Source organism: Podarcis melisellensis, assembly GCF_964234715.1.
Source record: "Podarcis melisellensis genome assembly, chromosome: 10".
Classification (NCBI taxonomy): Eukaryota; Metazoa; Chordata; class Lepidosauria; order Squamata; family Lacertidae; genus Podarcis; species Podarcis melisellensis.
In genome coordinates this window covers 47179153-47205443 of record NC_138542.1, presented here as the reverse complement: position 1 = coordinate 47205443, position 26291 = coordinate 47179153, and the positions used below count along the sequence as shown (strand labels likewise).

Here is a 26291-nt window from a genome sequence, read left to right as displayed (position 1 = left end):
TGTGACATTGAGGGCAGAAGATAGTCAATGCTTTGCGCCCTCAGCACAGGGAGGGAACATGCCAGTTGTCATGGCAACTGCACTATACTAGTAAGGCAGAGCACTGCCCCAGTTGCTTTGGAAACAGGGATGCTTCCCACCTCGCCACACTGTGCTGTAGTGATTTCACTGCAGCATGATGCAGAATATCATCCCATTCATTTTGGCAACAGGCTCGTCGTGCTCGTCAGGGAGAGCAAACAGAGAGAAGGCCCCAATGAAAGAGATTCCAAAAGGAACTGACTTGTCACCTTGTGCAAAACTAGCTCACTTTCAGTTCATCTGTAATTAAACAAGCAAGATTCCTAATTAAAATTAGCACAGGTCATGCAAAATTGTAAGGAAGAAGCAGATTTCTCTAGGACAGGCTTCCTCAACCTCAGCCCTCCAGATGTTTTGAGACTACAAGTCCCAGCATCCCTGACCACTGGTCCTGCCAGCTAGGGATCATGGGAGTTGTAGACTAAAAACATCTGGAGGGCCGAGGGTGAGGAATCCTGCTCTAGGATGTGTCATTCAGAAGTCATGCGGGTACGTTCCAGCATTCTTGGAACCTCAGTATCTGCATTGTTTTAAAAGTGTTTTATGTTTTAATGGTGTACGCTGTCCTGACATTATATGATATAGTAGTATAGAAACACTTTAAGATATAAACAAACATCTAACCCTGATTTACAAAGCAGCTAGGGAAGCAAGAGGAAGTGAGACTCTGGAATATGCTTTTTATGTCCAGGAAACCATTTTCACTCTTTGCAGTTTCCACTCTCAGTTCCCCTACCTACCACTTATAAAAATTATAATTAAATCACGTTTCTTCTCCCCTTCTGGTCCTGCTTTATTCTGTAATCAGTATTGGTTTACCTAGCTTGAGCGGTTTGGTGCCAGTTAAGCTGTTAGCCTGTCTGTGAATGCTGAGGACAGTGTTATGTCAAAGAAATCAGTTATTGCAAGATCAGAAGCACCACTTATTTTGCTTATAACAAGCTTACACAATTAGGGCTTCCGGGGTTGCAAAATCTTAACTTTATAGTCTTGCCACAAATGTGTCAGGCTTGTTACACTTAGCAACGCTCAGCAGCTAAAGAATGCCTATACAAAGGAAGTAGCATTCTAGAAGTTGGATATATTATGCATGTTTTGCATATCATATTCTGCCCCAAATAAGGCAAGTGAAAGGGGAAGAGGTTCTACAGAGGTCTGAAACTTAGGCTCTCAGCCATAGGAAATTATGCACACAGAGCTTCCTAGACCCCTCTGGTGTCCTATAGCTTTAAAAAACACACACACAAAACCACTCTTAGGATACTGGAATATGCTCCATTTCCAAATCCCATGTTGGACATAGTCACTGAGAATGCACAGCTCTGACTATTACAATCAAAAGTTACATTTAGATATTGCCAAAGCAAGAGGTTGTATGACACCTTGAAGACTATACAGTGGTACCTCGGGTTAAGTACTTAATTCGTTCCGGAGGTCTGTACTTAACCTGAAACTGTTCTTAACCTGAAGCACCACTTTAGCTAATGGGGCCTCCTGCTGCTGCCGCGCCGCCGGAGCACGATTTCTGTTCTCATCCTGAAGCAAAGTTCTTAACCTGAAGCACTATTTCTGGATTAGCGGAGTCTGTAACCTGAAGCATATGTAACCCGAGGTACCACTGTAACAGGTTTTATGGATTAGCGTCCATTAGTGCATGAAGTGTTATCAACAGTCAGCAGAGATAATTACACACAAACAAACAATTCTGGTGGGGTGGCCTGGAGCACTTTTTTTGGTAAAAGATCATTAAATGAGTTTCAGATCCTGCAGCCTGAGGACTTGGGAGAAGGTACATGGTCAGGTTTGTGCAACTACTTGCATTTTGGACCCTTGTCCCTTTTAGCTTACAAAACCTGACTGGGAGGGGGCAGCTGGCAGAGCCAGAGAGGTAATTAATGCCTGGGCCACCAGAAGAAGGTGGTGGTGGACTACTCCTAAAGAAACCCCTGGGTTCAGAAGTTCAAAATAGTTTCAGAACAGCTGCAGAGGTTCCTTTCTGGGAAAGTTCCTCAAGAGGATGGTTGCCAAGCAGATCCAGGCACTCTTTGGAGAAGACTAATTTTCTACATCCATTTCAATCAGGATTCAGGCCCAGTATGGGTACAGAAATCGTCTCGACGCTCTGGATTATGACCTGTGTCGAGGGGGAGTGGAAACAGAGGAGTGTGACCCTTTTGATGCTCTAGTCTCTCAGCAGCTTTCAATACCATCAACTATGGTATCCTTCTGGGATGACTTGCTGGGCTGGAGGAACAATGCTGCAGTGCCTCCTACTTGGATAGTTGGCTCCAGGTGGTGGTGCTTGGAGGATACAGAATGCCCCTGTGGGTTCTCCAGTGAGGGGGTCCAACAGGGCTGGTTCTGTCCTCCATGCTATTTAGCACATACACAAAAGCAGGAGTCATACAGAGCTCTGAAGCGTGCTGTCACTAGAAACGGGGCCTCATTTCTAGTTTGCCTTTTCACCTTCTGCAGGTGATGCAGTGATGTGCTGAATTGCAATAACCAACTGGATGAGTGTCCATCAAGTGAAGCTTAAACCTGATGAGACTGAGATGCTGCTGGTGGGTGCTTCACCTGTTCAGCTGAGTGGTGTGCAGCATGCTGGAGATGGGGAGCTCTCTTTGAAAGACCAGGTTCATAGTTTTTGATCCACTGCTGTTACTTGAAGTGGTGTCAAGTTCCACCTTCCAGAAGCTTAGGCTGCTGAGCAACTACAACCTATCTGAACCGGTAACCTGGCTGCACTGTGCTTTACATGAGGCTGCTTTGGGAAACTGTTCAGAAACAGTGGATAGTGCAGAATGCAGATACCCAATTGCAAACAGACTTGAGACAAAATGACCATATAAAGCTGATATTGGCTCGGCTGCACTGGTTGCCTTTACATTCCAAGGCCAATTCAAGAAGTTGGTTTTGATCTTTAAAGCCTTATACGGATCTAGACCCCAGTATTTTTCAGAAATGTCCCAACATTTTTCAGAAATGTCCCAAGCAGAGGCTTGACAACCATATGTCAGGAGTGCTCTGATGGTGTTTCCTGCTTGGCAGGGGGTTGGACTCGATGGCCCTTGTGGTCTCTTCCAACTCTATGATTCTATGAACATGACCCTATAGGGGCTCTTAGATCTGTATCAGAGGCCCTTACCTGGGTGCTTCCTTGGAGAGAGATTTGAAGAGTGGTAACAAGGAAGAGGTCCTTTTTGGTTCTGGCTTCCTGTCTGTGCAAGGGGTCTCCCTAGTAAGGTCTGTCTGGCCCAGTCATTAATGTCTTTTTGGCACCAGGTAATAACTTTTGTCCCAGGCATTTGTCTGATTCTGATTATTTTGCTTGATAAGATATTTTGCTACTGAAGTTATTTGCTGCTGCTTTACTGGGTCTATTCTACAAGTTTTTGCATTTTTAAAATTGCAATGTATTGTTATGCTATTAAAACGTTGTAAGGTGCTTAGAGACTATGTAGAAAGCGAAAGGTAAGAATGCTAGGAGAAGGGAAGGCTACAAAGTGTAAATATATATATTGTTTATATTTTTATCAAATTACATATTATGCATGTTTTTATTTTATACACGTATGGGTATAAGAAAAATGATGTAAACAACGGAGCCCAAGGCCATGGAATGCTATCAGGGACATTTCTATGCAAAGCTCAAAGGTGACCTAGACCCTACACTTCACAGTCAAAAGCAGGATACTGAATATAGTACTGTTTCTTTCAAATACAAATTGGAGTGCTTAGTAAAGAATGACCCATGCAAAACAGAGGCTTGGCAAATCAACAGGCCACAGGATAAGTGAACAGTGAGAGCAGCAATATTTGATTTAACCTCCCTTCATGAACAGAAAAGTAAGAGGAGGTGCACAGCTTTGAACACAAAATGAGTTTTTTAGGCTTACCATAATCTGGTCAGCTGCCATTCTATATATTGTAGCGTCGCTGCTTCTTGAACTTTCAAAGTCTGAGTATGCAAGGGACACGTTGGGGCAAATTTCCAAGAAAACAAATCTAGTTTGGGGCTTCAGGAGTGATCCACTTTGCCAGTTAGCCACTCACCCTAAGCTGCAGAAACTCTCACTAGACCTACTCAAAGGAGTAAAGCATAGTAAGCCTTGGGCTCCCCTCAATGCGTATGTGAAGCAGTTCCCACCATTCTTCTCCGGCCTGATCTCTGCCCTTCTACTTTGAGACAAAGCATCATTTGCATTAGAACCACAGTTTTCACTAAACTTGCAAACCAGGATTGAAAATCAGCATTTGATCGCAATTCCAATATTGCAGGGATATAGAGCCCATGACCTTCCAGATGCTGCTGGACTACAACTCCCATCACCCCTGAACCTCAGGCCATGCCGGCTGGGGCTCATGAGTGTTGAGTCCAACATCTGGATGGCTCCCCATCATGCAACACAGGGTTGTAGGGAAAGAACACACTAAGTACCCAGTGGGCAAAACAAGCTATGGGAAGTGCCACACGAGAAGCAGCATGAGATTCCAAGGCTTCTAACTGCTCTTTCATGTCGGAACAAACCATGGTCTGGCATTATGTGTGAACCACCTCAAAGTCACCTCAAGGCACAGGTATGGCAGCACGGCACAGGTATGGCAGGTAGAACAGATTGGAACAAGGAAAGCCCTTTAACTTGTGTACAGTTCTGGGAAGTTGGTACTGACAATGCAAAGCAATAAAAAGCACCTCTGTGTATGTGCAGAGTGCAACAGCAGCCTGCTCCTATGCATCTGGGAATAGTGGACAGGATTTCCCAACAGGATTGAACTCCATTGGCAAGTGACCTAGTAAAAGACTTCTGTCCTTATCTAGGCTGCAGGAATAGCCAACAAGCACACAGTTCCGCAATTGTGGCCAAAAATGGCCAAAGCAAAAAAAAAAAACCCTAGCCCCTATCTTGCTCTATATACATCAGCAACATTCTCTCTCTAGTGGAAATGAAGAACAAGGCACACAACAGACTGGGGATATAATATGTTCTGATATACCAGCCAGAGAAAGGAAGATTTTCATTTTCCACAGGAAGATGTGTGTGAAGCAATCATTTGAACAGGTCTTGGGGGTGGGGGGGAGAGAAGAGAAGCAAAAATACACAGAGACAGAGTTACTGCCACCACCAACCTGTCAGTGAACTTTGTTTGGCAAAGCAGTTGCACTCCATTTTAGTCATAGCCCTGAGGGCAAGGTGTAAATTCAGGGATGTGATCCACCAACTCAGTTCTTCACTTGAATAGGATAGTGCATGGCACTTGCATAACACATATTTCCGCTTTTAAATTCTCAGCCATTATCTTATCATCATGCCCGGCATTACTCATTAGGAAGATACATTCCCCCTTAGGACCAGAGTTATACAACCTGCGGTGCCTGCCTCTCTCTCTCTTGCATTTCCTTCTCTGTAGGAACTCCTAGTCCTATCTCCCCCCCCCCCTTCCCATGGGCTTTATTCTCACTCCATCTGCTAAAATGATCAGCAAACCAAAGTTAATGCTGACATTTAAAGAGTGTTGTCACTAGGCTTTAAAGCTACAACCCCAATGAGATTAGCCGGGAGGAGGGAGGCTGTGGGCACACTGGAGCTGACATCTGAGTCACAGCTTCAGGTCTGTCGTCTGCAGACTCAGGAAAAATGGCATCCATTTATAACATCAGTGGCCACACGCAAGGTATTTTTGTAAGCTGGTCTAGAATCCTACAAGTGTTAAGGCAGTATTGAGAATGCCATGTGAGAAGTTGTATCAAGATGCCTGTCCTTTAGGCTGGAGGCCTCACACACATCTTGAAGGGGGGGGTACCTGTTTTTTCCCAAGCAGCTATTCAGAATAGTCCTCTACCTCGAAAGAGTCTGTAAGCAGAATGTAGAAAGCTGCTCTAGACCAGGCCAGCTAATTGGTCCATTTTGCCCAGCTTTGTCTGCTCTGAAATGGCAGGCAGCTCTCTAGAGACTCAGGCTGAGCTATCTTTCCAATCACCTGCTACCCAAACCTCTTTTTTTCCTCCTGGAGATACCAGTGTGAGCAACTGTACCTTTGTGCATACAAAGCATAGTGCTCTGCCCTCATGCCATGGGGGTCCTTCCCCAACACAAGTTGTATGCAAACTGCTTATTTAGCAATCCTCGCCAACATCTTACTACTACTACATAAGCTGCCTACCTTTTCCTAAAAACTGTATTTTAGGCTGTGACTCACTAATTAGATTTTTTTTTTTAATGGCAGCAGAGCATACGGGGAGGATAATATATTTTTAAAGCCTCACAAGTCAAATCCACAACAGGCGATGGTGTCATTATCTCACTCATACATTCTGCACTCATACATTCTACGTATCTATGTAGCATTCATTTTTTGGAGTGGTTTTCTCTCTGGACTGCTCAGTCAAGGAGCCCAGAGTAGTGTGGACAATACAAAAGGCAGCAGGCATGAGCAAAGACCAAACTTTCTGCCATAGCCAAGTCCAACATCTTCCTGGTCCCTTCCAGCTATGCATGACAGAAGCCCCTGCTACCTACACCAGAGAACAAGGTAAGAAGACTGAATTAAATCCAGTGCAGAGTACAAGAACTCTACCTATTTGGAGTAGTGGTTAATGCGTTGGACAAGAATCTGGGAGATCTGGGTTCAAATCCTGAACCCAGCTACGAAGTTCACTATCACAGTTTCTCAGTGTAATTGTGTGTCACTTTGATCTTCCTTGCAATAAAGGTGGGATATAAATGTAATGATAAATAACCTCTTGCCTGCTAAAAGTCAGAAATGCTTTCAAAGACTACATTAAAAATGAAAATAGCATACTTCTCCCCATTTCATACCCAGGTCTTTAACCATACTGGTGCTTATACCTAAGGCTCATTTATAAAGCTTATTTCCATTTAGGTTCTTCCTCGAACCCCAGTTCTTCAGCCAGCCTTTTCCTGAACCCCAACCATCTTACTTTACCTGCAACTCCCTCCATTGCTCTCCTGTCTTTCCCCAGCCCATCCCATAATCCCCACCTCATTGTTCAAACACAGAAGGAAGAGCCAAGTGAACACCATACGAGACAAATCCCCAGGAAACCATATCCAATCATAATCATGCCTTTGCTATTACAAATAAGATTATGAAGCAGCCAAGACAACAAAGGGTAGTTAGAAGCAATCCCGTTCCTTTGCCTCATTCCATATAGATACAAATGCTACCAAGACCTTATGCTTCAGTGATCTGAGAAATCTGGAAATCATCAACAATCCTACGCAGCATCCACCCCCTGTCTCATTCAATCGTGTGGGCCGCGTACTTCAAAATCCATTTGTTTCAAACTGCTCAAATGTGGGATGGGGGTGGCATAACGGAGAAGGTCTTACAAAAAGATTGATGCCACCAGCCTAAGTGAAAATGACAGTCTTCACGAGGGACCCTTTTGGGAAATTTAGATGCATGGACTTGTTGGGGCACATAAATACACTCAACACACCCCTATTGGCATTCAAGAGCAGAACGACATTTTGCCACCACCTTTCCTCCCTGTCCTTTTTTGTTACCGAGCGGCGAAAGAAAAGGATGGGAATGGAGCAGATGGGTGAAGTCAGGCAGGGAGAGAGAGAGTTAACTAGCTGGGAAACAAAGGGAATGCACCCCCTCCCTCCGAGGGAGGGGCCTGCCATCAGGAACTGTCCAAGCAGACACCACCAGCTACCCAGCATGCCCTGCTTTGCCAAACAGCCTTCCCGTGTCTGATGGAGAAAAATCTCTATTCCAACCTGTAGCAACTCCTGCAGATAAAAGTTCTGCCTCTGGATCCAGTGACAATAAACCCCCCAAGCGGCTACTGTGTTCAGGATCACCCACCTCTTCCCCCCCAACACACACACCATTGGTTCACCAGTGTTTCTCAGTTGAGCCTCCCAAACCAAACAGTCTTCACAACAGAAAGCAAAGTCTCCACATTCCAGACGTGTGTTTATAAAAGCCATTGAATTACAGAATCATAGAATGCAAAAGAGGCTTATAGGGTGTCTAGTCCAGGTCACCCCAGTCTCTCGGCCTGATCTCCAATGCTCTTTTTTCCAATACCAGGCTTGCCAAGCAACAAGCAACCTCCCTCTGGGGTAAGTCTCTCCAGTCTGATTTGCACAACTGGGCTGGCATCCTGAGAGCACAATTTCAATAAATCCACACGGTGGTTGGCATGTGCAGAAGCAGCCAGCCAATTTTTGATTTACCTACTTCGCTTTCAGTTATTTTGTGGTGGGGTAGGAAATACAAGTGCTTGCATTTAATGAAATACACTTCACTAGGCACTTATTGGACAGAGGAATAAAAAAGGTGGAAAGACCAAGAGAAAAGATGCAAGTGGACAGAAAGAACAGTGGGGGCTGAGCAGACTGAGACGTTTTCAAATCTGCTCATGTTGACATTGAGATGAAACTATAGAATGGCTACTGGATCTTGGGAAGGATCAAATACACCAGCTCATCAGACATCAATTTTTGAAGCTTTCCAAAACTCATGGTTGGCCAGAGAACTGGTGCCCCCCATCACTTGAGCAGCGCCACAAAATTCAAAATAGGAGGAATTAAAAAACAAGCTGCCATCACTTAAGAGTCTGTTACTTAACAGAAAAAACTATAATGAAATACTCCTAATCAAGAATATGCAGCCTTTATCTTATACTGCAAAATTGCAAAGGCTTCAAGCCAGACATATTCCATCTTTGCCTATGCCCATACTTTCACAAGTGCAAGAAAAAGGGATGGACAGTTCTGCCATCTTTATTCCTAGAGGGCACATTGCACCTTGCTTCATCTTTACGTTCAACATGGCAGTGCCCAAAGTATATTTGCTGACCCCCATCTTAGAAGCAATCATGCATTTGCAGTACAACCACTATATGTGAAGTGTCAGTGACCACCATCTCGTGCTTGAAGCCTGTCAACCCTGTACCAAATGCTGAACTTAAAATACAGGCAATAAATATTGTAGCTCCCCACCTGTGCGCCAGTTCTGGACTAGCAGAAAAAGCTAAACAATATGTAGCTGCCAGTGAAGTGCTATCAAATTACCATAATCAATTGATAACTACAAATTACATATTACTGAGCACCATAGCAGCAAGTTCCTAGCTGGTGCACAACAGACCATGGAAGTACTTTGTAAGCAAAGGCTTGCAAACAAAAATATACAACCAATACAGGGCTGGGAATAAAAGGGACGGATGAACGTTTCAGAGGAAATGAAGGAAATCAGCAGGCATTCAAGGTGCAAGTAGAATAGGGCCCAATAGCTCTTCCTGAAATAGCCTGTTGGGTGGGTGGGGGGTCTTCTTTCAGGTTTAAGAAAAAGCTAGTCCAGTTGGATGCAGTTGGAAAAACTTAGGGCTTGGACCAGAGGGATCTGGGTTCAAAGTTGTGTTTGTTTATTTAAACCAGTAGTGGAGAACCTGTGACCCTCCAGATGTTGAACTTAAGTCACATCATCCAAGACCACTGGCCATGAGGCCTGGCGGGAGTTAGGAACCTGTGGCTCTCCCAACACAGATGGACTCAACACCCAATTTAAATGTTCATATCCTGCTTCATTCAAAGGTATTCTGAAAGCAATTTGCATCAATTATTAGGCACACAAACATATAGGGTGTTGTTGTTGTTGTTGTTGTTAGATACTACTATTGTGGGGGGAACTGCTTTTAAAAGCCATGTCACTTTATGTCACATCCGTTTCCAGAACCTCATTAAAAGAGTAGATCAGAAAACCCCACTGCAAGTATGGTTCAAACCATACTCGGCGGACACAGAGAAAGCATCCTTGCTGAGCAAGAAAGCTCACCAGGGCTTAGACAAAATCACTTGCAGGCTAGACTACTTCACAGGGTAAAAAGGGATAGCGTGAGAAAACTACCCTGAGACCTTGGAAGGAGAGAGAAATACAAGTTTAGTTGTTAAATAGGTATGGCAGATATCTAGTTGGAGCAGAGGGCTTTTGACAAGTGGAAACCAGAATCTTGGAAATAAATAGTCAAAGGAAAAGGTGACAAGATGGGGTACAAGTTAAGAGGCCTAAGCATAAAAGGATGGAGCCAGAGACACCATATCCACCACACCCAATACCATAACAAACTGGGTTTTAAAAATATTGTTTTTTAAACTTTTGATTTGTTTTTAAGTAAAATGAAGAGGATATAAATTTTTAAAATCAAACAAGTCCATTTCCATGGTGTCAGAGAGGAACAGGATTTTCCAGTGGGCAAAGAACACAGGCCCAGTATTGTGATCCACCCACAAGAGGACTCAAAACACAGCCAGAAGGATGACAACACAGGCTAATTTGTATTGTTTAAATTTAGTTGTGTCCTTAATAACTGCATTGTCACCTGCCACTTTGAGGACTCTATTAGGTGGAAAAGCATCTCTCTAAAAATCTGAATATATATAAATATATCAATAAAATAAGCAGAAAATGGAAGGTTTACACTGGAAAACTAAGGCAGGGCTGCTCAAAAGAAAACAACCCAAAGCAACCACACTCAAGAGGAGGAATCTTTGAAACAGTGGGGCTGGCAAATCTTGTGGCAATGCCAGAGTGGAAACTGGAGATGGGAGGTTGCAATGTGACACCCTGCTAGGAACTGGGAAAGCCAGCTACACGCTACACAGAAGCTATGCATGCAGAGGCATCACCTTACAGCTCACTCAGAGGGTAGCCCTTTCGGATGCAGCCCTGGGAAGGGAAGCCGCACCTAGGACTTTTTATTTACCTCTGGGCACACCATTAAGTGAACACACACAAAAAAAACCCCACCCCACCCTCCCACTATATATAAGGGTCTGGTGACTTCTGTTTCAGTGTATCTGAAGAAGTGTGCATGCACACGAAAGCTTATACTGTACCAAGAACAAACTTAGTTGGTCTCTAAGGTGCTACTGGACAATTTTTAAATTTTTTAATATATTTCCACACACACACAAAAAGGTAGGGTCATTCAGAATAAGAGATATGCAGCCTGGCAGTATAAAAATAAGCCAAAGCACTGACAAACATAATTAAGTCCACCATTCTCAAAAGTTAAAAAAAGAAAAAAGGCAAGCACCCAACCCCCCAATCAGAGAAATACAGGAGGTAAGCATTTGAATTCTTTTCTCTGGCCCTTGCACACCCTCAGTGATAGAACTACATGAGACATATAGGAGGAGGAATCCTTAAGACCGCCATTGTCATAACCTTGCAAGCATACTCTACACCAGGGATGTGCAACACAGCAGAGTGACAAAGCACGTTTTGTCACACAAGCCAGTTTTCCCGAGAGCAGCCAGCTGCGTAGCCTAGTTGCCACAAGCTAGCAAAAAGGGCTTCCCAATTAGGGAACAAACGCACGCAACATAGCGTAACACCTACAGTCCTGGACTGGGTGCCCCCACTGTCAAAGGGGACAGGTGAGCTGAGACTAAGGGCAGGGCTTATTTTCTGCAGGAAGACCCACATTTGACACTTGGCTTTCTATTTTTTAGATGTCAAGTCCCAGTATACTCTCACAACTATTCGGCCACTAACAGGCCCTTGAAGTTTCTTGCCTGCCTGTTTTGCTGCTGCCATTTCCATTGTTGTGTGGTGTGTTTGTTAACCGATTGCTTTGGATTATAAGCTATCTTTAATACCTTGCAGTAGAAAGGTTACATGGATATAAAGGTTTTTAAAACAAGGTTACCTGAAAACCACCTGCCCATATACACAGACCTGCTAGATTTCTTTGTCTGAGGATTCCTTACCAGTAGCACCATGTCTTATGGACCATCATTTGGTAGCGACAGCACTACCCTGGCACTCTTCCTTCTGCCATATGCGCTGCCTTTTCTTTTCTTTGTTTTAGACATCTTTTTAAAGACCTATTTCATTTGCCCTAGCTTTGCTAAACATGGCGCTACCAGCAAGGACTCTGCTCTAAGTAATCCATCAGGTTGTTGAAAGCTGAAACCTGTACCAACTATTTTGACTTTACCATTATTATGATAATGTGGGGATTAAAGAAAACATTGTTGCTTTTATATATCATGTTTTATACACTGCTTGAATTCTTTTATATTCAGCTGGTTATAAATGTTCATAAAATAACAAACATGTACTTTAAATGCAAAATCCAAAAAACAGATACAATATTTTATAGCACCTTTCCCCAACCAGATGTCCTCTAGATGTTGTTGGACAACCTCAATTATCCCCGATCATTGACAACTCTTACTGACTGATGAAAGTTGAAGTCCAGAATATCTGGAAAGCACCAGGTTGGGTCAGACTTGTTATACAGTGCTGAACATATTGCAGCTTGAGAACTTCCACCACCATCTTTGTTAATGAATACAGGCGGCGACTATTTTAGGTGCGTCCAATTGGAACAATCACCAATGCATGGTCCTTTTGGACCCAGAAGAGGGAAAAGGGGGGCATATTTATACGCGCTCCACCGACACGAATGCAGGGGCCAGGAACAGAAGCCCTGTGAGAAATGCTTGCCGCCTTTACAGTAGTACAGAAATCTTACTTTAAAATAGTATGAATTCCAGGCATCAGATAAAAAGAGCATGTCCCCCCGGTCTCTGTCTAAAGGAGTTGTTTTTCCTCTGGCCCTTAGCCTCCTTAGTTAAGAGGAGAATACAAGGCTGAAGAAACACATAAGAACCAACACACCAGCTCACTATTCCAAAATGTTCTAAGCTATTAGAAGATGCATTCCTACAGTTAGGACAAACTCACCCAAATAAATATCTCCAAAGGATCCACTACCGATTTTTCTTCCCAGCCGATACTTGTTCCCCACTCGAAGCTCCATGATTCAGTTGCTCTGGGAATAAAACAGAGGACATACAGGGTAAGATTAGAAAGATGACCTAAGTCAACACATTCAGCTACCATATGAGGGACCCAATATTTATTCCTGGTGTGGGGAACTCCACATCAACCCTGGCCACTGGCTATGCTTGCTATAAGTGATGAGAGTTGAGTAGCATCAGGAGGTTCCTACCCCTGGTTTATTCCTTCTTCAATTAAAGTTTTTGGGTCCAGTTTTGCTGCCTAAACCCTTGGGGCTCTCTCAGTGTCATAGTAAAACCTTCAATTTAGTAAACAGTAGTCTGACATTTCTTAACAGGTTTTTTTCCAGGCTGGGGGGCATTCAGAAGTAACAGTTCAACCAAACCAGTCACCTAAAGTAACCTTGACTGCAAGGCCAACTTTGGCTGCAACGTTACCTAGAAAAAAGCCTCAATGAAATCAGTGAGACAGACTTGAACATAAAACACGCTTGGAACCAGGATGCGGGTCTCTGGCTAAAAGAAAATGTATAGCAGAGAACTTTATGGTGGAGAAAGTGAACCCATCTCAAGGACAAGCGAGAACCCTACACCTGGCATGCGTTCCAATGAACTGGGATTTGGGGCTCACAACATTTCTACTCTGCTTCGCTTTCCTTCTGGGCAGTAGCATGGTAGTACAGGACAAATTCCTCAATCACATGGTTCACAACCAGTTACTGGGCCCAAGGTGCACATCTGCATGCCACATTTTACACTAGGCACACCATATGTTTCCGCACATCACGCTCATGAACATGAGAGCCATCCAAACCCCAGCACTACTACCTTCACTTCAACCATGCATGCCAACTTCTTTCTTTAGGCCTGTGCCAAATATTGTTTTCCGGAGACTCCCAGCAATATCCTCTCCCAGAAGACCACCATCTTGTGTTTCTCCTGTCTCCTTCTGCCCGCCCCACCACTGTTCCACTAACGTGGATCTGTTTGAAAGACTGTGGCTCTTTTTAAAGGATGCTGCTGTATGGTTAATTTATGTAATGCATATTTATTAATGTACTGTATGCAGGCTTTGCTCTCCTGGGTGGGTAGGCTGCTTGAAAGAACAGGCAAGGATTAAGCAGACAGGGGGTCCTTTCGTTTGATGGAGTCTACAGCTTCCTTTCTTCTGCACCCCAAGGTCTACAATATGCCAGAATAAGCAAAGTAAAGCCGAGTTCTAGTCATATCCAAACTAATCATGTACTGCAAAAAGAGAAGTGGTGGAGCTTAAAGGCACACATTTCACTGTAAGCTTTAACAGGGCATCATGAACCCTAAATACCCAGTTCCAATTACTCAAAGCACAACAGAAGGCAGAGTCTCCTGCTAAAACATGTACCCAAGCATGCAGGATTGTTAATCTGCAAGGACTACAGAGTTATTCTCTTGTCTTAAAATTCAAGCAGAATACACAACTGAAGTACAGCTCTGGGGAACAAACAGGAATCAAGAGGTTATATTCGAGCAAGCAGAAAGGATTGATCCCTTCCACTACCCCAATTAAACTAGGAATGTAACTGCATATACATTTGACTCATACTCTAACTTGCTCTCAATACAAGATAAGTTTTTTTTATTCCTATAAACACTGGTGACACACAAACCGGAAGGAGCCAGCAGTTTTCAGAAGTTACTCTAGAGATGCTTGATCCCTAAAGGTTATGAGTTTCCTAGGTTTCTGTGCCAGCTCTCTTCAACACATAACCCAAGAGAACAGGCAGAAGTAGGGACCGGCATATCAGCAGCTAGTAACCCATCTCACTCAGGACAGCACTGGGCTCAAGCAAGCAGGGGCCCAGCTGCTCACTGTGGTTTGCAGTTAGTTGTGACCTTTTAACTTCCTGCAAGAACATTGGGGCTTAATTCAGAAGTACCCCACACAGCTTTACATCTGACTGGCCTTCAAACTCATTTTCTAAAAAAGCAGATGTTGTTTGGGGGCGCGCGCGGAGACAAAGAATGAGATCTCCCAATTTCCCTTTCATAAAGATAATAATGAAGCACACACCTAAGTACCTCCAGTTTCATCAGACTTGCTTCCTAGTAAGAAAGCATATGATTGAAACATTAATAAGGCAAGCAATGCTTTGGACAGAGGGTTCGGAGAAGGCAACAAGACCAGTTCATGCCAAGGGCAACAACAAATCAACCAGTCACCTTAGGAATTGCTTCCAGGTGCTGAGGATGGGAACACTTACCCACCCACCCTGCTTCCACATCAGTTTCTCTCCAAACTCTCAGGCCTTCACCTCCTCCATCCAGAGAGACAGAAAGGAACTAAGCCAACTCTATGGCCTTCCTCAAACTAGAGCAACAGCCCTAGGCAGTCAAGATGCCAGCCAAGAATTCCCTCTTCATGAAACTAGAAAGACTCCCACACACTCTAATGCATATACTCTGCATGAGTGGATGCTTATACTATATTAATAGCCACTTCTATCTCTCTCCCTCTTTCTCTCTCTCTCTCACACACACATTCTAGAAAGCTGTATTCGAATCAGCACCACACACAAACCTACTCTACATTATGTAAATGCAATCATATAATAAAAATATGTGTGCAAACACACAGCAGGCCCCACACATCTAGCATTCAGCACTTTACAGTACAGCATAGGCAACCCCCCAAGCAATTATTGTAAACAAGAGGACTTCCATACCAGCTTTACTTGATTTGCTAGAAATCAAGGATGCATCGAGGACCACAGTAGGCCACACTGTGCGAGAGTTGACCAGATATATAATGGATGCTTCTGGGTTTGAAGAATTGGGGGGGGGGGGATATTCCATATCAGCTTCAAAGGATTGGGGGAACAGGAGTGTGCACATAAATATAGCAATACTTTTCTAAAAAGCAATGTGCCACAACAGAGATTTGCTTCCTTCTCTCTTTCCTCTCCATTTCCCTTCAGAGCAGTTACCAAAAAAGAAAAGGAGCTAAAGAAGGCAGATCAACCACACACAACAAATGCAAGCATTAAAAGGAGATAAAAACTGATAAGATCACCTCATCACTCAGCCACAAGTATAACTTAAAATTAAATCACCCTCTTCCAGCGCCAGAAGCATCTTATAAAATAGGGAGGGGGGAGAATAATGCAGCGAGGAATGAGAATTAGGCAGCAGAAATAGCAGCAAAACTTCTATTTACTATACAATCCTCATTACAAATCCCTGAGCTGGTACAAAGAAGCAACATTTCAGAAAAGATGTGGGGGTGGGGGTGAGATCTTGCCCCCCTCTTCACCCCCCTCCCTACAATACCGAACCTTCCCAGTGCACAAAAGGAGATAGTGATTTACAATAACAGCCACTTCCTCCCCCCCTCCGCCTCACAATACCCACCCTATTTGTCAAATATAACATTTTTAGAAATTCAACAGTGTTTACTATTGGTGTCCCCCCACCCTACCCCCCCAAAAAAACCCTCACAAACAGTCAAAGGTTGGAGCCGGGGGGGGGGGGGGGAGAGAAATGAGAGATACCCGTTACTCACTACCAATTGTTTGTGAAGCCATACACAGATGTTAAGTATAGGAAACGAAAAGGGAGAAAGGGGGGGGGCGGAGAAGCACCCCCTCCTCTCAAAAACAAACACACACACACACACACACACACTGACTTGGACATTAGGTTGAGCATAAACCCCAGTAAGTAAAATTTAAATATATATATAAAGTCAGTGGAGCCATTTCTGCATGTAGACAGCAAGGGGGGGGGGAGAGGAACGGGGGGGGAGAGATACAGGAGCCCCTCAATGTGTCCTTCTGAAAGTGAAGCCTGGAAGGGGGGGGGGGGAAAGATGCCTGCATAATCCTTTGTCTCCGTCAAAAATTAAAACACACACACACACAGAGAGAGAAAACGAGCCTTTTGTTGCCGTCCCCCCGTTTCGGTTACAGCTTCCTCCTTCGCCTGTCACCAAATTCCACGGGGGGGCCGGCCCCCAGCCCTATGCCAGCCCAGCCTTGTGTGCGCCGTGTTGTGTAAGTGTGCGTTGTGTTGTGTATGTGCGCGTTGTGTGCTGTGTGTGAGCGAGCGAGAGCCTCTTCCCCCTCCCCCCCCCGCCGCCTTATCCTCCTCTCTCAGCAGAAAAACAAAGGGACGGAGGGGCCGCCTTTCCCCCCGGATTTGCACCCCAAAACCTGCCCGGATCCCCACAATATTCACCCCGCCTGGAAGGAGCCTGTCTGCCGCTTCTGCTCCCGGGGCTGTCAGGGAGGAAAGGCGCCGGGGAAGGAAGGATGACGGAGGATTGGGAAAGGCGGCCGTAGCCAGCTCTGAGCGCCGCCGCCGCCGCTTCCTCCTTCTCTGCGCTCTGCCTGCTCAGCTGCCTCCCTCCTTCCCCTCCAGCCTCCCTCGGTGTGTGTACAGCCGAGGCTCTCGCTCATTGAGTTTCCATTGAGTCTCAGGGCCAAACCCACTGATGTCATCCTACAAAGCCCTGGGCCCTCCCTCGGAGGTTTAAAGGGGCAGCGGCTTGTTTTTGTTGGTTCTTGCTTTGCGAGGGCTTCCTGGTCGCCCACGCTGGCAACCGCTTTTTTTGAGGCGGCGGGGGGGGGGGGGGGAATACACGCGCGGAGGACGGGGGTTCTGAAATGACCCGCTATCCATCCCCCAAAAAATATGTACCGGCGCAATTTTGTGCAAACTGTTAGCAGCTGTCTAGCTCACACCTGCACCGCAGTGCATCGCTATCGCGTTGCGCGGAATCCAGAAGAACGGGCGCCAAATGCCTCTCGTCGGGGTAAACGAAAAGGCGCCCATTGCTCGGATCAGGACAAGAGAGGCTGCAAGCTTCTGCACATATTAAGGTGGAGGGGGAGCTGAGTTCATCCTAACTTTCTGGGTAGGCGTCCAACGCATCCAGCTCTGTTGCACAGCTCAAAGCTTTTTAGTAAATCAATAATCCACAGACAGATAAACACCTCAAGATCAGAAAAGTTATATTTTGCGCACTCTGGACCAAGGGCTGAGATGTGGGAGCTTATAGTCTTAAAGCCTGGCCCAATGTACTGAGTGCATTAACAGCCAAATCTTCCATACGTTTTCTTTTTGTAAATAACATTAAGCCTTCCTACCAAGCCAAACATGCGATGCGCAGGATCCTGCTGGAAGTATCCCTCTGAAAACAAAGGGCAGTGTTCAGTAGGGCAGCATCTGCACTGCATGCCAAAGGTCCCAGGATCAACCCTCTGCATCTCCAGGGGGTAGGGCTGGAAGAGAGACCCATGTCTGAAACCCTGGAGAACTGCTGCCTGTCAGCATAGGCCATCCATGCTGAGCTGCAAAGTCCAAAGGCCTCTTTGTTGTTGTTGTTTAGTTGTGTCCGATTCTTCGTGACCCCATGGACCAGAGCACGCCAGGCACTTCTGTCTTCCACTGCCTCCCGCAGTTTGGTCAAACTCATGCTGGTAGCTTCGAAGACACTATCCAACCATCTCATCCTCTGTCATCCCCTTCTCCTTGTGCCCTCCATCTTTCCCAACATCAGGGTCTTTTCCAGGGAGTCTTCTCATGAGGTGGCCAAAGTATTGGAGCCTCAGCTTCACGATCTGTCCTTCCAGTGAGCACTCAGGGCTGATTTCCTTAAGAACGGATAGGTTTGATCTTCTTGCAGTCCATGGGACTCTCAAGCGTCTCCTCCAGCACCATAATTCAAAAGCATCAATTCTTCGGCGATCAGCCTTCTTTATGGTCCAGCTCTCACTTCCATATATCACTACTAGGAAAACCATAGCTTTTACTATACGGACCTTTGTTGGCAAGGTGATGTCTCTACTTTTTTTTAAAGGCCTCTAACACAGTGTAAAGCAGCCTCCTGTGTTTCCTAAAATCTCAAGATTGTGGCTTGCTTTGCATAACATCCAGCCTGTATTCTGGAGATTGTGAGATGTTTCTTTCAAGTCTCCACACCAAAATATTTTTAACACTCATTACAATATTTATTTGCTTTTGTTTACTTATTGGACCCTGAACCATTTGCAAGTGCTTGTTCTCAGACATGTCTGTGCAGCCATCATGTGCTGCCTGAGGCAGTTGCTTCAATCTGCCTCATGGTGCTGGGCGGAACATCCCAAGAAACTCGCTTAGGAATGGGCTGTATGCTTGTCTTGAAAACTCAGCTTAAAGTCAAACACAAAATCCAAACCATAAACATTTCAGTCTGCATTCTGTCATTTGCATTGCCTGTAGAATGGCTTTTCCATACCTTCCAGCCAATAGTTTTATGAAACAAAATTTACTTGATTTGAACCATCAGTCTTTGGATCATTCATATACATACCTATATATGAATGTTCTGAAATGGTTCACATTTCTCTGGATGTGTTTGATCAAAGGTCACAAGACAAGCAATGACTACTACTTCCTGAATATTGTGGATCCAATTCTGTGAAATCCCCCACCCAGCTGATATCAGACAGGCCCTCTCTCCCTGTTGAACTTCCGGCACTTAATTTCAGCAGGCAATTTAAGTTTTATGATTTTTGTTGTCTTTAAGTGATTTTACAGTATCTTTATTGTATCTTTCGTAACCTTACTGTACACCACTTGGGGATTATGGTCACATCCATACCATACATTTCCCAAAGACTCCTGGGAACTGTAGTTTGTTAAAGGTGCTGGGAGTTGTAGCTCTGTGAGGGGCAAGTTGCCCCAGGATTCTTTGGGGGAAAACATGTACTTTAAGTGTGCTTCAAATATATGGTGTTGATGTGACCTCTCCATTAACAAAAGTAGAGCAGATAAGAAGGTTGGTAGTGCTATCATCAAATAATTGCGCAACACGGCAATTGTATGCTCTCATACAGCAATTGCCCTGGTTAGGGCCATTAGACCTCCTTGTCCTGCTTAACTGGAGGTGCTGAGTAGCTTCCTAGAACACAGCCTCTCTCAGCTTGGTCACTCCAATTCTAGCTTGGCTATCCTTCCAAACCAAGGAGTGCGTATGTATGCTCATGTAATTCAGCTGAAGTGCCCAACCCTTGTTCCCTTTCCCTAAGCATCTGGGAGTGGCTGCAGTCTGTGGTAACCAGAGGAAGCCAATGTGTCAGAGTAGTGTCAGAATAGGACCTGGGATTGGGAGGGGAGCCATGTACGTCACCTTGCGCTCCCGGAGAAAAAGGTAGGATATAAATGCAATCAATCAATGGCCAAAGTAGGATTCCTACAAAAAAACAACAACAACCAGTGAAAACACAAAGCTTGGTCTGGATTCAGCAAGCCCTGTTGCCTGTGGCTAATAATTTGTCTGGTGACAAAACTCAACCTGGGTCTCTAACGTGTATGTGTGTTAATACAGTGAGGATTCCACAATGGTGTCCTTGTAGCCACACAAAAATGAAATTAGCAAATTTATAAAACTACACTTGAGGTTCAAAGTGGATAGAGGGAAGTTCTCCCTCTGTCAAGGACCCGCTTCATGTGTTATACATGTGAAAATAGCTTCACACAATGGCTGTGTGAAGCCATTCTAGCTATGATTCTAGCTGATTGACAGTGGCTACTGGACAGACAAAGGCTTTACTCACACTGTTTCCCAGTGTTCATTTTGTTTCCCAAATTATTAATTTCCACAGTATATTTGAGCTTTCCCACAGTGTAAAAACCACTTGGGGAAATATAGTACTGTAGAAGGTTTAGCACCCACCCATTTCCTTGTTATTTACATATGGTTTTTCTTTCTTTCTGTAAGAAAATAACATGGGCACGAATATTAAACTTGCACTATATTCTGCTATATTTCTAGAAGTGGCTTTTATGTGGTGTGACAGTTCAGCTATAACACAAAAATTAACTAGTTAGGGAAACATCTGGCCAATGGAATAAACTGTGGTGTGAATGCAGCCAAAAAAGGGGCATTTTTTTTTACACGCAATTCATAATTAATGCCTCGAAGTCACTGCCACAAGGATGTGGTCATGGCCAGTAGCTTTGATGACTTTAAAGGGGATTTGACAAATTCATGGAGGATATGTCAAGGCTGATAGTCAAGCTATATATGTACATTTGTATGCAGCTTTTCCATATAAATATATGCTGAAAGTGACTCACAACAGAACAAAAATGCAGATCAAGATATCATTACAGTAACAAAATACTAAGATGACATTCACACCAGACATTTCAAACACAGTCAAGACTCAAGACACATCGCTTTCCCCGTGGAATCCTGGGAGCTGTAGTCAAACCTCTTGCAGAGCTTCATTTCCTAGCACCTCTAGGAAACTAAGAGTCCCAAGATTCTCTGGGAAAGCTCTGAGCTTTCAATGTGTGAAGTGGATGTGACCCATACCATTTTGTGACATAACATGACAATCCAACAAATAACTCATGTTAAAGACATCATAAAACCAACTATCCACCAGTGGCTAATATGGGGATATTTTGGTTGCCCTGTTACATCTGGAACAATTCCAGACTTCTTCACAGCGCTTTGCATTAGTTTTCTGGGCAACAGAAAACTGAGGTGACAAGTATGTCATGTGTTGATAAAGCTCTAATAATCCACTTGGATTTCTTTTACTCAGCTTTTTTATGCTTTTTAAGCTGAGAAAGAAGATTCTTGAGGAATTTGAAAATATCTACAAGCAGGATCTGTTATCAGCACCCAGAACCCCTCATTGGTTGGCTTGTATGCAAGCTAATCTGGCCTCAGACAAAATTAATGACAGCCACACCTACAGGAAAGTAATGCTGCAACAATTTACTCTGTCACCTCCCAATGTTCCTAGGCACCTTTCGCCCATGGGAGCATAGCAGCTCACACAAACTCCAGAAACCCATCTGTTATTAATTTGTGCAACACGTTCATCTAACCAGTGGAGTCTGCGGAATTGTGTAAATGTGTCAGGATTGCTCTAGGCAAAGTTTAGGATATATTGACCAGACCACAACAAGTTCACTGACAAACGCTAGCCATTGGCATGGCTAGACGGAGAAGGCTATGCAATAGAAGATTTTGGCAGAAAGGCAAGGAAAAGTGCATTCCCCACCACCACCCATAGACTTCCCCACTTTTTTTACCATATGGTTTCATTTTACTTCAAAATTATGATTTTCAGGTGCAAGCATTAGTTTTAGGGACTCACACTGTACCACAAGATTTGTCACTGTGCTCCACTTATGTTTAACACAAAGACTTGCACAGCATTGAACAAAAGAGGCAAAAAGTTAGCAGTCTTGGATTGTCCCTCTAATTGCCTGTTGTCTTGTCCTTGGCCCGGATTAAACAGATATTTTTCTTTTATTTTTTTAATGGTAAGTTTGGACACTGTTACTTTTGTTTGCAAATTCCTTTCACAAGAAGCTAAATCTGACTCCTGCACCACTCTGTCTTAAGGTTTTGTGCTCCATGCCTTTTACTTTTTAAAAACTGGATCAATTTATTGAGGGATGTGTGGGGAAAAACACTGGGGAAAGGGATGGGATGTAGCTCAGTGGTAGTTGAACCTGTGCTTTGCATGCAGGAGATCACAGCTTCAATGCACAGCATATCCAGGTGGGGCTGAAAGAGACCCTGTTTGAAATCCTGCACCGTCTTATGCAGCTATAAAATTATGCCTTTATTAATAGCTTTAAAAAAAAAAAAATTGCAGCCCTAGGCGTGTTTACTCAAGAGTAAGTGTAAATATGTTCAATGAGGCTCACTTTCTAGTAAGTGGGTTGCAGTGAACTAAGTTCTACTCAGAGTAAACCCACTGAAATTCATGGAGCCAAATGAATTGCAGCCATTAATTTTAATGGGTCTACTGTGAATATAATTCGCCCATTGTGTTTAGGGTTTCAGTCTAAGGCTACAATGTTGTGTACACTTCTCAGAGAGTAACTGTCATTGATCTAAATGGGAATCTGCTTCTAAGTAGACATGTATAAAACTGCACAATAACAAGCCCTAACTCAGAATTATGAGAGAAGGAAGCATGAAAAAGAATTCTTGAGGGACAAAATCAACATGAAATTCAACGTGATAAAAGGGCATTTTGGTGCACCCTTAAAATCTGAAACAGAATTGCAGTCTAACATCACTGTGTAAGCCTGACTTAGTAAGCTTAGGGCTAGTTAATGCATGTAGGGGTTAAGACCAATAATTTTATTTCTAGACTTAGCTAGATCATGCCCCTCGACTGGAAGGAAGTATCTCCCATTGTTTGCTCTCCATCATCTGAGCTCACTAAGACATGACTTGTGTGAGCTTGTTCTTTACAAGCTCAGCCCCTGTGCTTAGAGCTATTTCACTATATTTTGTGTCCCAAGATTTCTGCCTGTGTATACATGCTGCTGCATGGAATAACACATGAATCTGGTATTTGGAGTTTGTAAGTAAAGCATTTACATTTACTAAGAATGTGGTTTGTTCACTGCAATGGGGTAGAGAGGGGAAATGCTGTAAGCAGCTAGAACAGGATATTTAAAAGGTCTAACAGCCTCCCATGCTTCACTGTGCTGTATAATTATGTGATTTTAAACTGCGGGGGAGGGGCGGTCTCTTGATGGGGAGTATGTTTAGCCTTGTGCTTTAGACCTACGGATCCAGCCAATTGTTTTATTATTTACCCCACACAGGTGATCTATATCTATTTCCACCCCATAATTCCAACACGTGGCCTGCACTTCAGGAGTGGCAGACTGGATGCTGCTAATTTATTAAGGGAATAAAGGTATAAGGCAGCATCTTACGCACCTATAAAATTATGTATTTATTAAGACTGTGTGATTTTTTATAAATAAAAATAACATTGCAGTCCCAGGCATGTTTACTCAAGAGTAAATGTCAATATGTTCAATGACTGCTTCTAATGACATCACTTTTTGAAAGACACCATTATATCAATGTATGTGGAACTAAATAAGAGGCTTAGAACACCAGTCAGGGGGAGAAACTTAGAGACACAGAGGGAAGGCACAGGTTAAGGGAACAGCTACCGGAAAGTGATTCAGCACAGAAAGTATAGAAAGAGAGAGCAGGATGTTCAGAGAGAGTTAGGAGTTAAAGAAAGCTTGTTTAAATAAAGTTATTTGTTTCATAGTAGGCCTTAATGATAATTAATACCACAATTCTATGATTCTACGATACAAATTTAACAAAGAAATGCTAAAAATACAATGCCTTTTCTGAAAGGTAAATTAAAAAGTGTTTTAGTGCCAGATTAGAGGGGAACAATTAACATGATGCTAAACTGGCTCATCTATCTAGTTTGTTATTGTGCACATCAAAACCCCATTTCTTCAAAAGGATGGAAAAGGAGCATCAAGGTGATCTACACCTGTAGAGATGTTGGACTACTGTTTTTTTAAGATCTAAAAGATAGAAAGAATATTGGGAGAGAGGGGACACACAAGAGGACAACAATGTGATTATGATGTCATGTTGATACCCCATAAAAAGTGACTGAACAAAGGATGCCTCCAAACCCAGTATTTTGTGGAAGAGATTCAAGTGTATACCAGGAAATTTGTGCAACTGAAGCAGATTAAATCATTCTGTTGCCCCTAGAACAGTAAATTCCCTTTAAAAAAATTATAATTGACTATTCGTAGTTAGGAAAGTGATGGGCAGTGCACTGAAAAGTATGCAGAATGAACAAATAATGAAGGGCAAATTGAATAAATGCCCCACAAGCAAATCAGAGTGACTATTCATTGTCATATAATCTCTCTGCAAATATATTGGAACAAATGACCAGATACAATCTGACATTCACAGAAACTTTGTGTAAGCAAATAAGGGTGAATGCTCAAGACACGGGTTGTCTGGAAGAGCACAATTCCAGTGGGGGGAGTTCTGCTGTAAACGTCTAGTGGGGAAGCACCCCAAGCCAGTGAGGACTGCACTAATATTGTACTATCCTATCTGAGTTGAAATTTATTATTCTTATTCTTATTACCATCATCATTCCTATACTGCTTTTACCCTCTGCCTTGAGGGACATCTTTTGTCTTTTGTGACAGACAGATGCCCACAATGTTACTCTATACAGCTTTATATTTGTAAGGGGGGTAAATCTCACAGCTGCTTATAACTTACATAAAAGTAAAAGTTCCACCAAACATAAAAGTTAACATTCCATCTCTTTCCACACCGCCCACAGTTGGCTCATGGCCAAGCTGAGTGAGACTCAACTATCTCAGCTACCCAAGACCAATGACTTCTTGTCCTCTTAATCTTTCCATTTTTAAACCCGGCTTCTTAGATACCTTTCTCCAGCCTTTTATCTTCTGCAATGAGGGCTTGGGGTTTCAAGTGTACTCTAGGTAGTCCTCAGAGGCTAGGAGAAAGCCAAGCTGTCAAGCAACCAGCAATGGACAACATTACCTGCCCAAGTCAATATTAAGTGGTGTCATAGAGGCTGAGTTTACATCAGTAGCTTAGGCCTCACTCACCTGACAAAATGGCTCTTCATTTGTGAGGAATCGGTGAGGTGGCCTCATTTCTGAAGATCTGAGCTCTTCCATCATAACAAAGGCCAAGCCGGGACTGGAACATCCCTAGTTCCTTAGTCAGAGCAAAGTTGTCTATTCCAGACTTTTCATATCATGGAGTCTCTCTGAGATAGAGCTCACAGCCCCCCCCCCTCCAGACTCCAAGTCACAATCACAATCCCTATGGCAACTGTCATACTTGGTGAATTTGTAGACATGCAGGTTAGGCAACAGTCAATAGATCTCTGCCTCATGGTTTGTCTGTGAATTAATGGATTTGGCCTCCACCCCACCTTCCTCTTGTCCTAGGCCCCCACTTGAGAAATTTACTGAATTGTTTTATAGTTCTATCCTCCAAAATGTCACTGTGGTGAATCCTAGCATTTCAGTCAGCTATGTGGACCACTGTTTATAACCTGGATCATCCCAAACAATGCTTTACCAAAGTGGAGCAACAAATAAATTGTCCTTCCAGCTGACATGGAATTCAAATATCTTTAAGATCTGGTCACATCAAAATCCCATAATACTGAAATCCCAGTTTCAGCATCTTAGCAATTCTCCTTAGGGCCTACCTGCTGGGTTTTGATGGGTCATATGATCTAGAGACAAGCACCTTTTAATTCCATAACATCCAACTTCATATGCTGAATGCTCAAGTAAACTTCCCTTTTGAGTACAGTGGTACCTCGGGTTACATATGCTTCAGGTTACATACGCTTCAGGTTACATACGCTTCAGGTTACAGACTCCGCTAACCCAGAAATAGTACCTCAGGTTAAGAACTTTGCTTCAGGATGAGAGCAGGAATCGCGGTGGCGGCGCGGCAGCAACAGGAGGCCCCATTAGCTAAAGTGGTGCTTCAGGTTAAGAACAGTTTCAGCTTAAGAACAGACCTCCAGAACGAATTACAGTAAGTACGTAACCAGAGGTACCACTGTATGTGGAATATGT

At 43.7% G+C, this 26291-nt stretch overlaps 1 protein-coding gene across 4 annotated transcripts in view; it reads right to left on the bottom strand.

Annotated features, from left to right (window-relative positions):
- CSNK1E (casein kinase 1 epsilon) overlaps positions 1-25467 on the bottom strand; it is a 49313-nt gene extending 23846 nt beyond the window's left edge. For 2 of the 4 annotated variants that reach the window (XM_081928889.1, XM_081928892.1), the window contains exons 1-2: positions 25299-25467; positions 12817-12904 (exon numbers count right to left, since the gene is read on the bottom strand). In XM_081928889.1, coding sequence (XP_081785015.1) covers positions 12817-12892 — 76 coding nt within the window. In that variant the 5' untranslated portion in view covers positions 12893-12904; positions 25299-25467. Of the gene's footprint in view, positions 1-12816; positions 12905-17084; positions 17289-25112; positions 25247-25298 lie in introns of those variants that run through there. The other 2 variants (XM_081928891.1, XM_081928890.1) reach the window with 2 other exon arrangements.
- Between the last annotated feature and the right edge of the window lie 824 nt (positions 25468-26291).